This window comes from Aquarana catesbeiana, linkage group LG01 (genome assembly GCF_042186555.1).
Source record: "Aquarana catesbeiana isolate 2022-GZ linkage group LG01, ASM4218655v1, whole genome shotgun sequence".
NCBI classification, from domain to species: Eukaryota; Metazoa; Chordata; class Amphibia; order Anura; family Ranidae; genus Aquarana; species Aquarana catesbeiana.
Window position 1 is genome coordinate 326,860,576 of NC_133324.1, and position 14,879 is coordinate 326,875,454.

At 44.2% G+C, this 14,879-nt stretch overlaps 1 protein-coding gene across 2 annotated transcripts in view; it reads right to left on the reverse strand.

The window, feature by feature from the left end:
- Positions 1–1,697: 1,697 nt before the first annotated feature.
- The window catches only part of SF3A1 (splicing factor 3a subunit 1), a 36,941-nt gene continuing 23,759 nt past the window's right edge, over positions 1,698–14,879 (reverse strand). For both annotated transcript variants that reach the window (XM_073630887.1, XM_073630877.1), the window contains exons 13-16: positions 14,664–14,818; positions 14,476–14,577; positions 14,254–14,325; positions 1,698–2,054 (exon numbers count right to left, since the gene is read on the reverse strand). In XM_073630887.1, coding sequence (XP_073486988.1) covers positions 1,953–2,054; positions 14,254–14,325; positions 14,476–14,577; positions 14,664–14,818 — 431 coding nt within the window. In that variant the 3' untranslated portion in view covers positions 1,698–1,952. The remainder of the gene's footprint in view (positions 2,055–14,253; positions 14,326–14,475; positions 14,578–14,663; positions 14,819–14,879) is intronic.

Below are 14,879 nucleotides of genomic sequence, written 5' to 3' on the forward strand. Positions count from 1 at the left end.
GCACACCTCGATCAAGGATGTCCTCCCACTGTGCAAACTTACCTATCTGGGCTGTAACTAAAGTTCCAGAAGATCTGGAATGCATGTATTAAGGCCCGTGACCTCACGATTTGATGGTCTTCTGCATTTAGGATAGCCTGAATAACCCCCACCCCCAATTCTCTTCCTCCTCTCCTTCCTTTCAACCCTTTTCTATCTCCCCTTTCTTACTACTTTCCTTTTTTCACACTGTCCTTCAAGCAAGGCTCCCGTGTTACAGCAATATGCTCCGTATATGGCTCCGCGTACACAACTGCAGTACTTTAGGTATGGTTACGAATTGTTGCAATAGCTGTGTGTACCTATCTCTGGCTTATATCACAATACTAGAGTGACTTGTGGCTCCCGCTACTGTCTCAGCCAATGAGGGAGAGTCCCCTGGAGAGCCAAGGCACTACACATCACTAGATTGAGATGTGGCTCAGGCAAGTATTACGGGGTGCTGGGAGGAATGCTGCATAGATAAGATTTTTAACCTTCTTGTATAGAGAGAGAGAGATCTATCTCTATCTAGAGAGAGGTCTATATCGTTCTCTCTCTCTATAAAAATAAAAGCTTCTTTCATATCTCGCTCAGACTGGTACCAAAATGCTTCTCATTGGGGTGCTTGTTATATGAACGTAAAGCAGTTGCGATAGCAGTAAAGACAATAAATGGAACAAGGATTACAAAAAAGAGCTACAAGGCATGGGAAAGTGTTACCACACAGTGGGTCCCTTGCCATTTGTAGGGGATAGCATTTTGTAGAAACCCCATTAAAAACTTAATGTAATAATAGGTAAAAGGAAAAAAAACTATTTCTGTAAATAAATTTAGAAAACTTTTATATTATGCATTATTGGAATTGCTAAAATGTCTTACAAACAGTCCAATCAAGACGATCAGCAATTCTTCTCTTCTTCCCTGACAACGGTTTGCCTGTGCAGGTGAACGTGGCTGCACACAGGCACTTTCTAGCATCGTTGTTTGCATCCATGCAAGCCACACAGTACAGTCCCCATGCTGCTCAACCCCTCGCTCACTGGCTACAGAGAAGCAGGCACAGTGACACTACTGGGAATAAAAGGCCCACAAGCTGCCCTTACAGAATGAACAGATATTGCATTGCCATCACAAGACCACAATGCCTCCAAGAAGGAAAAAAATAAATAAAATATCCTGTTTTTGTATTGCTTCCTTTGTAAGATGTAATACTGCCAGTTCCCTTGCTCCCATTTCAACCTGACCATGCAAAACATGAAAGCACATTCATCCCAGTGTGCTCAGTTTTCTGGCTGTGCTGGAAGCTCAGATTGCCTGTCCCTCCCATGGTTTTTAAACCCCCCCCCACCTTTCACAGCTTATCACTGGAAAGATCAGTGTTCTGCTTTTTCTCATGTCTTGCTGACATGTCCCCTGCAGTCTCCACCCCCACCTTTCCAAGCCCCTTATGTAGCTGAAAACAGAGATTATGTGATCACTTATTAAACAAAAAAGGAAAAAAATTATATATATTTATAATTTCTTTTTAAATATATATACACACACACATTTTTTGCTTTTCATTTCTATTTGAATTGCCAGGGGATTATAAATAAATTTTTTCCCTCCACTTTAAAGTCAAAAACACAATTTACCAATACAAACACTTCAACACAGTGAAACAATTTTTTTCGGTATTGTCTTTATTGTACAAATGCCGATAGGATATTAACAATCTTATCTGTAAAACATTTTAACTTACACAGGTCTTGCTTAAAGTGCAAGATCTGCATGGAACCATGCTCAAAAATAAGCATAATGTGCTAGTGTCATATCTAGCAATGAGGGCTATTTAGCAACATATTCTAAATCAACTTACTACATACATGAATAATCAGCATTACAACATCACAATCTGGCAGCAAGGATGTATTTTGTCAAAACCAGCAACTTTATTTTTTACGTCCTCCTCTTTCCTTCAGTGCCAAGTGGATTGTAGCTCCATTCTGCATGTTGTAGTAAGCAAGAGAGTTTGAATCTTTAATAAAGATTCCCTGCAAGAAAAAAAAATAAAAAAATTAACATGTTAATGACTGGCTTGTAAACTACAACAGTGTTACAAGCTTTCATTTACTTTGAAAAGTCAAGTACTAGACCCAACATACAAAAAAATAAAATTAAAAGTAGAAGGATTTGTGGCAGGTGGCATTAAAAGCTCCAGGTTTCCAATCAATTACTTTAAATAGTTTGTTTGGGCAAGCTTGGATCAAAATTCCATGGTAGACCAGTCTAGCTGCTAGAAATTTTTTTATAGACTGTAGCAGCTTGTGCCTCATACCGTAACTTGTATTGCCTTTCCACACGGGTACGAGCGACTTCCACTCTGCAGATAGAGTATGTTGCTTGTACAAAACTTCTGCCATTCAGGAACAGCCTTTGTTTAAATACAAGGCATTCTTTGACTGAGGTGGAGAGGCGTGCAGATGATCACAATCTCCACCTCATCCAGAAAATGTCAACTATGTTCACCAAAACAAATACAAAGCTGTTCCTGAATGGGGAAAGATGCCATAAAAGCAACTCTTTTGCTGTTAGCAGGTTGATTTTACTCCTGCAAGAAAACAGCACAGCTTACTGTATTTAGCACAAGCTGCTAAAGTTAAAATGTGCCATTCCCAAAGACCTTTGAGATACAGTCTCACAACACGATAGGTATATGCACAAAAATAAATGTTTTCCTCTATAAATCCCAACTTCAAAACATATAAAAAGCTTCTTTTCTGAATGTGAACCTCCCAAAGTACTGACCATTTGCCATTAATCAGACTCCAGGGCCATTAAACATTTTGGCAATGGGCCTATTTTTTCAACAATGTTATTACTTATGAAACAGAAGTAAAGCATTTTTATTAGTTATTCATCTATATATTTTAGAAAACTGGAAAGGAAGATGTGAAACGAATGTAAAACAGCTCTCTATGGAGCCGGTTCACATATCTCCACTGCGGCTCCGGTGCGAATTTGCACAGGAGTCCTGTGCGTCTTAAGGTCCGTTTCCAGTCCGAATTCAGCCAAACAAGCATTCGTGCTGAAATCGGACCTAAAACAGTGAACGAGGACGCACCAAACCCCTGCTGTGAGCCGCATGTAGTGATGGGTGTGAACCCAGCCTTAAACCTGGGCGCTACATATAGGTGTTCCTGTATTTGTGCCGAGAGCGCACTCCACAGCACGCTCTTAGTACAGAGACCAGGTTCTTACCGAAAGCCCCGGGCCGCATACTAACAATCAGGACCCGAGACTCCCGGTTTCCAGTCACCTGACTGCTGTGATAGCTTCCGATTGGCTATCAAAGTGATCAGTCACTGTGCAGCCCACCCATGTGTTTTCTCTTTTGAATGGAGAGAGAGATACATTGCATCTTTCTCTCCTTGTGGGAGAGAAAAATGTAAACAAATGTGTAAAAAAATAAAATAAAGCAAATAGCTAGATCAAGGTCAGTGTTAAGGTCAAGGCAAGGCCAGCATATTTTAAGTGAAATTAACAAAAAAAACCCTGAATTTTCAAAATCAGTATTCGTGTCAGTACGTCTTAGGTAGGAAAAAAAATAAAAAATGCGCACTATTGCTTCTGGGCCCTGTTACGGGTGCAAACATAACATACACATATGTGGTACCACTGCGATCGTCAGGAGCAGGACAATTTATTTTGGGTAGTTTTTTGGTAGCAAATGGCAAGAAATATATAGCTACATTTAAACATAAAAAAAAAAAAAAAAAAAAATTTGCTTCAACTCTTCTGGGAAGGCTGTCCACAAGGTTTAAGAGTGTATGGGAAGATTTGACCATTCCTCCAAAAGCGTATATGTGAGGTTAGGCACTGATGTAGACAAGAAGTCCTGGCTCGCAGTCGTCTCTACTCTAATTCATCCCAAAAGGTGTTCCATCAGGTGGAGGTCAGGACAGTCAAGTTTCTCATCCAAATCTTTATGGACCTTGTTTTGTGCACTAGTGCTCAGTTATGTTGGAACAGGAAGGGGCCATCCCATACTGTTCCCACAAAGTTTTGGACCTGCTCTGGAGATCCTTGGTGAGCTGGTGACACTTTTTGCTTCTGCTGCAAGGGAGGGGACTTGTTTATAAAAAAACCCTAAATATTTGTAAAATTGACTATGCGGCCTTTGTACTGAAAAGTTTGGAGACCCCAACTCTAAACAAGGAGTGGGTTTCCTTAGACTATTTAGGAAAGGTCAGGATCCACTGCTGAAAGTTCTGGATAATCAAAGCAGAGGGGTGGCTGACAAAGCCCACACCAACTGTTCCTTAACAGGAGGCGATTGCCTAAACTTCCACAATGGGGAGGACACAAGAACACAGCAAGTCTAGTACTAGGGCTAGCATCTTGGTAAATACCTAAGGGACAGCCAAGAGGCTGAAGGTCAGGATCCCACAGAAAAACATAGGAAACAGATGTGGTGTAAAGATGGGGACGTGCAGGTTCACATTTTTGAACTGCACGGACGTTAGAAAGCCTCCCTTCACTAGGGAGACTGACAAATATTCAGAACTTGGAGACCCAAAATGGGTTGAATGCCTCCTCCATGTTTTGGAAAGGTGAACAGGTTAAAGCATAAATCCTTAAAACTGTTTAGCAACAGGAAATGGGGCCACTACATCCTGATCCAGAAAACCCAAAAGGGCTGAATGGAAATCTGCTAAATATAACAAGTGATGGAGGGAAGAAACATAGGGGAAAGGGAGCAAAATGCCAGGTAACCCTGGGATACCATCTCCTCCATCCAAGTGTTGGAGAGGCAAGTTGTCTATTCAAGCACCCACAAAAGGATAGTAAATGTCCTCCCACTTCAGAAAGTTCGAGCACACCTTCATGCAGAGGAAGACTTAAGGATTTTTTTCCCCATAGCTGGGGTAAGTGCATACTAGCACCCCACAAACAAACAATGTAATTCATCAAAGAACCCTAGATAATGATTTCCCACGATGGAAAAACAAGCCTTCTAGCATTTTTGCTCCACCAAGAGCACCCTGCAAAACAAAACAGAAGGGCTTACCCAAGACAAACCTATAATCCAGTGTTGTGTCAGAAACAAAGATCAATGCCAACTGGTCAACGCGATCAATAGTTCGGTATAAGCACCAGCGGCTTCCAGTTCCCTGCATAGTGACACTGACCAGCCAGCTAAAGTCTGACAAATGAGTGTGTAGAGGAGTATGGGTTAAACAAATTGCAACTAGGCAAAGGTTAGGTCTGCACAAACACCCTTTCTGAGAAACAGAATTAGGCACCTGTGACAAATTCTGCTGAGGAAGGTGGTGGCAGTGGGCATTTTCAAGCAGTTGTAAACCGTGGATGTTTAACCACTTCACGTGAAATGACGTAAAAGTTTTGAAGAAGTGGTTGTACCAAGGTGAAACCTGCAGCTGCAGGCTTCACCCTGGTACGTTTTTTTTTTTTCAGCTGGTGGTCGGCTTTCTGATAACCATCAATATGGCTCAGCAGCTGCTCAGCCGTTATCACAAGGAGTGGGAGGGGATGTCCCCCCATCCCACCGCTCCTGTTCCACCGAGAGACCTGAGCGACCAGCCAACACTTCTGCTGGCTGTCCGGAGTCCCGAACAAAGCCAGAATCGGCTTAGATATCGGGTCTCTGAAGAAGTAACCAAGGCAGTGGTCGTCTTGGAGGTATGTTTGGGGTTGTTATGTTGGAATACTGCCCTGCAGCCCAATTCCGAAGAGAGGGGATCATGCTCTGCTTCAGTATGTCACAGTACATGTTGGCATTCATGGTTCCCTCAATGAATTGTAGCTCCCAAGTGCCAGCAGCACTCATGCAGCCCCAGACCATGACACTCCCACCACCATGCTTGACTGTAGGCAAGACACATTTGTCTTTGTACTCCTCACCTGGTTGCCGCCACACACGCTTGACACCATCTGAACCAAATAAGTTTATCTTGGTCTCATCAGACCACAGGACATGATTCCAGTAATCCACGCCCTTAGTCTGCTTGTCTTCAAACTATTTGCGGTCGTTCTTGTGCATCATCTTTAGACAAGGTTCCCTTCTGGGACGACAGCCATGCAGACCAAATTGATGCAGTGTCCCATGTATGGTATAAGCACTGACAGGCTGACCCCCCACCCCATCAGCCTCTGAAGCGATGCTGGCAGCACTCATATGTCTATTTCCCAAAGACAACCTCTGGATATGACAGGCCTCTTCCGAGTGGAACCTGTCTTGTTAAACCACTGTATGGTCTTGGCCACCTTGCTGCAGCTCAATTTGAAGGTCTTGACAATCTTCTTATAGCCTAGGCCACCTTTACGTAGAGCAACAATGGGATTTTTCATACCTACCCGTAAAATCCCTTTCTTCGAGTACATCACAGGACACAGAGTTAGGCCAATATTCATTACCTGTTGGGTTATACTTCATTTCCAGGTGAATGAACACTGGTAGACCAAAGGTCTTTAGACAGGAAGTGATCCCCTATATAACCCTCCTCATACAGGAAGCACTTCAGTTTTGAAGCAAGCACCGAAATTCTCAAAAAAATAGGAGGGACCTCTGTGCCCCATGATGTACTCAAAGAAAAAGGATTTTACAGGTAAGTATGATGAAAAAAATCCTATTTTCTTTTTCATACATCATGGGACACAGAATTAGGCTAATATTCATTACCTGCTGGGATGTCCCAGAGCAATAGCCTTGAGGGGAGGGAGACAACCTGCCAAACAATAGCCATCAGACCTTATACGGCAGCCCGCAGTACACTGCGGCCGAAAGCTGAATCCTCGGCTGCTCGAACATCCACTTGATAAAATTCTGTGAACGTATGACCAGGTAGTAGCCTTACAAATCGGAGCCACAGATACCTGATGGCAAAAAGCCCAGAAGGTTCCTACACCCTGGTGGAATGAGCTCTCACCCTAAAGGGAGGAGCTTTACGTTTCAGACCATAGGCCTGGATGACCAATTGACAAACCCAATTGGCAATGGAAGCTGCCTGCCCCTTCTTGGGTCCTTTTGGTAAAACAAAAAATATCTCCGCAGATCTAGACAAATAAACCTTGACTGCCCAGACAACGTCCAAAGAATGCAGTCATCTCTCTATCGCCAGACGAGGCTGAGAGAAAAAAAAAAAAAAAGGCAAAATAATGTGCCGATTTAAATGAAAGGCCGACACAACTTTTGGCAAAAAGGATGGAACAGGTCGTAACACAACCCCTGTCGTGGTGGAGGATCAAGTACGGTTCCCTGCATGAAAGGGCCGCCAACTCCGACACCCTTCTACCTGAGGTGATAGCCATCAGGAAGGCTATCTTGCGTGACAGCAAGTCTAATGGAATTTCCTTAATAGGTTCAAATGGTTGTTTCGGTAACACAGACAGCACCAAGTTCAAGTCCCAAAGACACATAGGTGACCTAATGGGAGGGAGGGGGGAGGGCACCCCCTGCATAAGTGTTCGGACCAGTGAATGGGAGGCTAAAGGCCTTTAGAAGAATACTGATAGGGCCAAAACTTGATCTCTGATTGTACTGCCAATTTGATTTCCACAGCTGACTGTAGAAGAGAGAATTTTCCCAAATCACATATTTCCGAGGATGCCATTTTTTGGCTTCACACCAAGCAATACAAGTCTTCCAGACCTTATGATAGACCTTCCTAGTGACAGCTTTGCCAGCATTCACTAGGGTAGACACCAGTGGTCCCAAGACGCCACGGTCCTTTAGTACCCTGACTTCAATAGCCATGCCGTCAAATTTAGAGACTGCAAATTGGGGTGGAATATAGGACCTTGAGACAGTAGATCGGGGCGCCGTGGAAGCGTCCATGGCCCGTCTATTGTTAGTCTCACAGTCTCTGGGAACCAGGGCTTTCTGAGCCAGGCTGGTGCCACCAGAATGACTGGAACTCGCTCTCTCTGAATCCTGTGCAACAAATGTGGAAGGAGAGGGATCAGAGAGAAAGCATAAACCAGGGAGTACTGGCTCCATGAAACTACCAGAGCATCTGCTCTGATTGCCAGAGGATCTCTTGTTCAGGACACAAACTGCAGTAGCTTGTTGTTGAACCTGGATGCCAGTAGGTCAACCGCCAGCCATCCCTAATATTGGCAAGTTTCCTGGAAAACTCCTGGGTGTAAAGACCATTCCACAGGGCAGATTTGCTGGTGACTGAGATAATCTGCCTTCCAGTTCTCTACTCCTGGGATATGGACTGCCGATATCATTGGCACATGTCCCTCTGCCCAGGCTAGTATGCAGTTCACCTCCTTCAGAGCTGAACAACTCCTGGTAGCGCTTTGGTGGTTTACATAGGCCACTGGCATTGTCGGACTGAACCCCGATAGGGCAATCCTGAAGCTCCACTGTCCATGACCATAGGACCAGTCGTACTGCTCGTAATTCCAGGATGTTGATGGGCAGGACCTGTTCTGTCGTTGACCATTTCCCTTGAGCTGTGAGCCCCTCTAGGGTCGCTTCCCAGCCTGAGACACTGGCATCTGTAGTCAGTACTCTAAGTTACCGGAAGGATCGATCCTTCCTTTTGCAGGTTCTGGTCCTGCAACGACCAGTTAAGGCTTAAGCGTGCCCGAGGAGATAACATTGGATAATCCAGGGCTTGTCCTCTCCTGTTCCAAGCCAACAAGATGTCTTGTTGTAGAGGCTTGGAATGGAACTGGGCATAGGCACTGCCTCGAAGGAGGCTACCATCCTCCCTAGAAGACTTTGTGGAACGGTGGTGTAGTGGTTAGCACTCTCGTGCTAGCAGTAAAAAGGGTCGCTGGTTCGAATCCCAACCATGACACTACCTGCCTGGAGTTTGCATGTTCTCCCTGTGCCTGCGTGGGTTTCCTCCGGGTACTCCAGTTTCCTCCCACACTCCAAAGACATGCTGGTAAGTTAATTGACTTCTGTCCAAAATTGGCCCTAGTATATGAATGTGAGTTGGGGACCTTAGATTGTGGGCTCTAAGACTCATACAAAGCCGAATGGAGGGTTGTCTGGTGCCCCTTATCTGACGCACCTGATTCTTCAGGGCACAGATCCTTGCAGGTGGCAAGAATACTCTTGCTTGGACTGTATCTAGGATCAGAACAAATACTTTAGACTTTGAGCTGGTCTCAAGGTTGACTTTTTGGCATTTATGATCCAGCCTAAGCTTTCCAAATACCGCATTATGCATGTTATGCTCGGTTCTAGAGCCTGTAGTAAGTGATCTCTGCGCAGGTCATCCAGATACCCGAGCACCAGGATGCCTTGGGCCCTTAAAAAGGCCCAGTACTGGTGCTAGGACCTTTGTGAACACCCGGGGAGCTGTAGCAAGCCCGAAGGGTAGAGCCATAAACTGAAAATGATGTTCCTCTACTGCAAAATCGCAGGAACCTCTGATGAGGCTGAAAAATAGGTACGTGTAAATACGCGTCCTTTATATCGATGGAGGCTAGAAAGTCTCCCATCTGGAGTGAGGCTACTACTGAGCGGACTGGATCAGTAGATACTGGTTCAGGGATCTTAGGTCCAAAATGGGCCTTGTGTCCCAGTTTGGTTTTTAAACCGTAAATAGGCTTGAGTAAAACACCGCGCCCCTTTCGGGTACAGGAACCTCTACAATCACTCCTTGATGCACTAAATGATGTAGTGCCTGAAGCAACAAGTCTTTTTGGATGATCCGAGGGAACGTTGGATCTTAAAAACATCTGTGAGGGAACCCCCCGCAACTCCAGCTTGTAACCGCGGGATATAGTTGAGGTGACCCACTCGTCCTGAACTATTGTTGTCAAAATGTACGCAAAGTGCAGCAGCCCCCCCCCCCCACCTGATGGAGTGGGGGCATCCCCTCAAAAGGAGGGCTTGGTGCTGGGTTTAGAATTTTGGACCCAGGGCTTTTTCTGGCCCTGACGCCGAGACATTTGAGGAAGCAGTCCTTGAGGTTTTAAAATGAGGGATGCCTGGTGCTTTTCTTCACAGGAAGTAGAGAACTCTTCCCTCCGGAAATCTTTTGGATATATTTGTCCAAATGATCATCAAATAAACGTTCCCCATGAAAGAGGAAACCTGCCGATAACTTCTTACAAAAGGTAGCTCGGCTGACCAGTTCTTAAGCCACAAAAGTCTGCGCATATGTACAGACAGGAGAGCCAAATGAAAAACCTGCTGTATTGAATCCTTTAAGACATCAACAGCAAAACACAGCGCTCTAGGAATATCGGTCTTATTTTCAGGCAGATCATCCTCCTGGTTAGGCCTGTCAGGCCATCTGATCCTTTACGGACTGGCAGATACCATCTGCTGCAACAACTGGCTGAATAGCTGAACTGGCCAAAGAAAAGGAAGCCTTTAATAATTACTCCAATTTCTTGTCAACAAGGTCTTTCAAGCCCTGTGCGTTATGTACCGGACAATCAAGTTCTTGTTTAAGGAAGAGACTGCTGCATCTATGGCTGGCATGCTCCATTTCTTAAACTTTTCATCCATGGGATATAAAAGGGTGGAACAAAAATCCTGTCAGGATGTTCCCAATCAGCATACACTGACTGTTCCAACAGAGGGTGTAAGGGGAAAGCCTGTGTGGCCTGAAGAGGCCTCAGGGATCCCAAAGAGGACCAGGGAGACTCAGTAACCTCTGCAAGAGGCAACTTAAAGGCAGAACGAACTATTTCGGTAAGAGTCAGGATCAAAAGCCTCTGTGATTGAGAGGCAGACTGGATATCTTCTTGTCCAGATTGCTCAGCAGCAGACTCATCCACCGGGCACTCCACCGAATCCTGAGCTTTAAGCTCTTCCCCATCCTCAACCTATTCCTACTCCAGACTAGGAGGGAGAAATCTGTCACGCTTCTTGCCACCCTGCGGGATGGAGGCAATCATGCCAGCAATCCTGTGCTCTAACCCGGCTAGGGCTGAGGACAGTTCATCCTTAGTGATAAAGGGTGAAGCAGCAGCGCTGACTGTAGGCACAGTGGCTCAGATTGCCCGGAAGCCTCTGGTCTTTCAGGGGATACGTCTAGGTTCATCAAAAACTACTGATGACATAGGTGTGCCCTTCCCTGTAGTGTTAGTCCCGCTGCTCTTTTTTTGAAGACATTTACTAGCCACAAAAAGGGAGTACCTGGGTGTAGTATTAACATACCTCTGAAGGGAGACCCTTTAATAAGGTTTACCAAGCCCCTATGCAACAATCCTGCTAAGCACCTTTAGCCTGCCAAGCAACACCTAGTGACTCATGTGACCTGGGTAAGGAGAAATGAACCGCTGCAAGTGCCTGGTTCAGAGCCTGCTCTGTGTCCCACAGCTGCCTTCTGGAAGCACCGCATGCTTGGCATACACAGCTTAAATAAGCTGGCTGTGCGCTGGAACGTTCTGTGCGTATGCATGTGCGCGGTCCTGGCGAATGGGCGTGGCGGTATTTGCGTATGACTCAAATATTCGTGTGCCCAGATAAAGGCTACAGGCACATGTGTGGCGAAGCCGCGTGCGCCATGGCCGCCAAACTGCTTGCGAACGTACGTGCGCCATGGCAAACCAAGGCAAAATGGCGCACCGCCATCATACAGGTAAGCATGTACAGAACCAAAACACACTCCACAGGAGTGCAACTCCTCTGACGGGACTTTTAATACAGGGTCACCTCTAATGAAGGTACAAAAGTAGTAAGAATTTTTTAAAAAATTATTGATATTTATTAGAGAATCTATATAAAAATTATTAGCATGACCTAACAATGATACATAAATTAAAATGGATGCATGTAAGTGAGGAAAAACCAATATATGAGACAATGACCAATTGTAATGATACAGGTTGATTGAACAACAATAATTATAAAGACCCAACGTTTCGAGGTAAGCAAGGGGTTGACCTCTTCTTCAGGGGTAACGACAATTGGTCAGGAAGATTATTTCATCTACCAATTGTCGTTACCCCTGAAGAAGAGGTCACCCCCTTGCTTACCTCGAAACGTTGGGTCTTTATGATTATTGTTGGTCAATCAACCTGTATCATTACAATTGGTCATTGTCTCATATAATGGTTTTTCCTCACTTACATGCATCCATTTTAATTTATGTATCATTGTTGGGTCATGCTAATCATTTTTACATAGATTCTCTAATAAATATAAATAAAAAAAAAATTCTTACTACTTTTGTACCTTCATTAGAGGTGACCCTGTATTAAAAGTCCCGTCAGAGGAGTTGCACTCCTGTGGAGTGTGTTTTGGTTCTGTAGAATAATTGGGATGGGGGTTCACCTCTAAAAAAACTATAACGCTTATTGGGACGACACTTCATTTGTTCCACAGGTAAGCATGTAAAGCCTGTGTCAAATGGATCGGATTGGTAAATCCCTTGATTCATTTAAGAACCGTTTGTAGGACTAGAGACCCGGAGCTCAGAGCTCAAACAACCATGCCATCCACCTTGCAGACACTGGTAAAAAAAAAAAAAAAAAAAAACTGAAGTACTTCCTGTATGGGAGGGGTTATATAGGGGATCACTTCCTATTTAAGGACCTTTGGTCTACCAGTGTCCATTCACCTGGAGATGAAGTATAACCCAGCAGGTAATGAATATTAGCCCAACTCTATGTCCCATGAAAAAGAAAATTCTTTGCCATGAGGTGCCTGCTGAACTTCCAGTAAGAGTGAGTGAACACCAAATGTAACACCTGCTCCCCATTCACACCCGAGACCTTGTAACACTAACGAGTCACATGACACCGGTAAGGGGAAAATGGCTAATTGGGCCAAATTTGGACAATTTTCACTTAGGGGTGTACTCACTTTTGTTGCCAGTGGTTTAGACATTAATGGCTGTGTGTTGAGTTATTTTAAGGGGACAGAAAATTTACACCGTCATACAAAGCTGTACACTCACTACTTTACATTGTAACAAGGTGTCATTTCTTCAGTGTTGTCACATGAAAAGATATAATAAAATTCTTTCAAAAATATGAGGGTGTACTCACTTTTGTGAGATACTGTATAATGTTTGGGGGTTCTAAGTAATTTTCTAGAAAAAAAGTGGTTAAAACAGAAAACTGGGCTGTCACCGCTGAGAGGGCTGACATGTTCTCCCAGGTCTGCACACTCCGGCTATGCGAGTGGTCGGAGCCGCAATGACATCACTCCCCCGCATGTGTGCAGGAGCCCTCGGTTCCGGCATGAAGCTCTAAAGGTCCGGCAAGGCATGAGCCGGAGATGCAACTGGCTGCATTCAGGGTGACAGTGCACGTTTAGGAGGTATTCATTTTACCTACAGGTTACTATAGGCAAAAATGACCAAGTGGGGTTTACTACCGCTTTAAAGACCTTGCAATCAGGGGGAAGAAAACACATTGTACCAACGGAGTCATAAAATGTTCAATAACAGGAGAATTTACCTCTGCTGAAAGACAGAAAGGAGGTTCAGAAATGGGCAATAAAGGGGTTGTAAACCCTTTTTTATAAAAATAAAACGCCTATACTTACCTGCTCTGTGCAATAGTTTTGCACAGATCAGCACCATCCTCTTCTTCTGGGGTTCCCCCGCCATCGTTCCATGCCCCTCTGTTCCCGAGTCCTGCTGCTGCATCCATTGACAGACAGTGGGACTCGACCCCACCCGTGTCATTGGATTTGATTGACAGGAGCGGGAGCCAATGGCTCCTGCTGCTATCAAAACTATCCAGTGAGGAATAATGCACTCGAGCACATCGCTGGATCGGATCGGCTCAGGTAAGAAATATAGATGCATAGAAGGCTTTACAAACACTTTAATAAAAGCAGTTCCCACTAGGAATGAAGAAGTGCGAAACAGATACTTTTCCACTGCCAAGCTCAACGTTACAGATAGTGAAAATAGGTAAAGATCTGAAGATTTGCCTGTAATCAAAGAGCAACCATTCTTTCATTAATATAAATACAAATCAACAGCTTCTAACTTCAACTTGTTCAATTAAGCTTCGACAATAAACTGAAAAAGGATTGGTTTCTTTGCAGGGCTGCACCAGATTTTGCACGCTCCAGTTTTAGTAAATCTCCCCGTGTGCAACACCCTCACTCCTGCGAATGTTTACAGGTGAAAACCTCTGTCAGGAGATTCACATTCTCCATTTGTACACACACATATAGTAGATTCCTGCAGCTTCACCCAAAAGCCCAAAGACTGACCATAGGATGTACAAGCTATGTATGGGTCCTTTAGTTTCACATTTAGGATGGAATATAAATTCTGTTCCAATACTTACATCATATTGAAGCTTCTGCTTCCCAGCGGGCATCCCAGTTGCCTCGTGAATCTTAACCTTTATTACAGAGACCTAATAAACACAAAAAAAGGGTAAACTGATTATAGGTTGTACTGCTAAAACAAACAGTTGTTGTATTCCTACAATATGTTATAATCTTTCTGCATGTAGTGCATTATTTTTTTTGTTATGAAATAAAACACGAACACTACTGTACGTTACCTGATCAGGGAGGGGAAGGGTGAATGCCAGAATTTGGCCATTTAGCTTCCATTCTGTCTTGTCCTGCATGTTGGGTACTTGTACTTTAACTGTAACTGGACCCTGAGAGAAAAAAAAAAAAGACTGAGATTGCTTGGAAAAAAAATACCATCATCAATTAAATTAGCGTTCAAGGTAATAAAACTAACCTTGTTCCTGCGCAAGAACTCTTCCTCTGGAATCAGCGAGTCCTCACTCTTCATTTTCTTGGCAGAAGGCTCATCTTCCATCGGTGGTGGTGGATGAGATGGAGGCAATGGAGCCGATGTAGGAACAGGTGCAACAGGTGGAGCAGGGACAAATGCTAAAAGCAGAAGGCTTTCAATTAAGTATTTGTTTGAATCAAAATGTGAAAACACAAAATA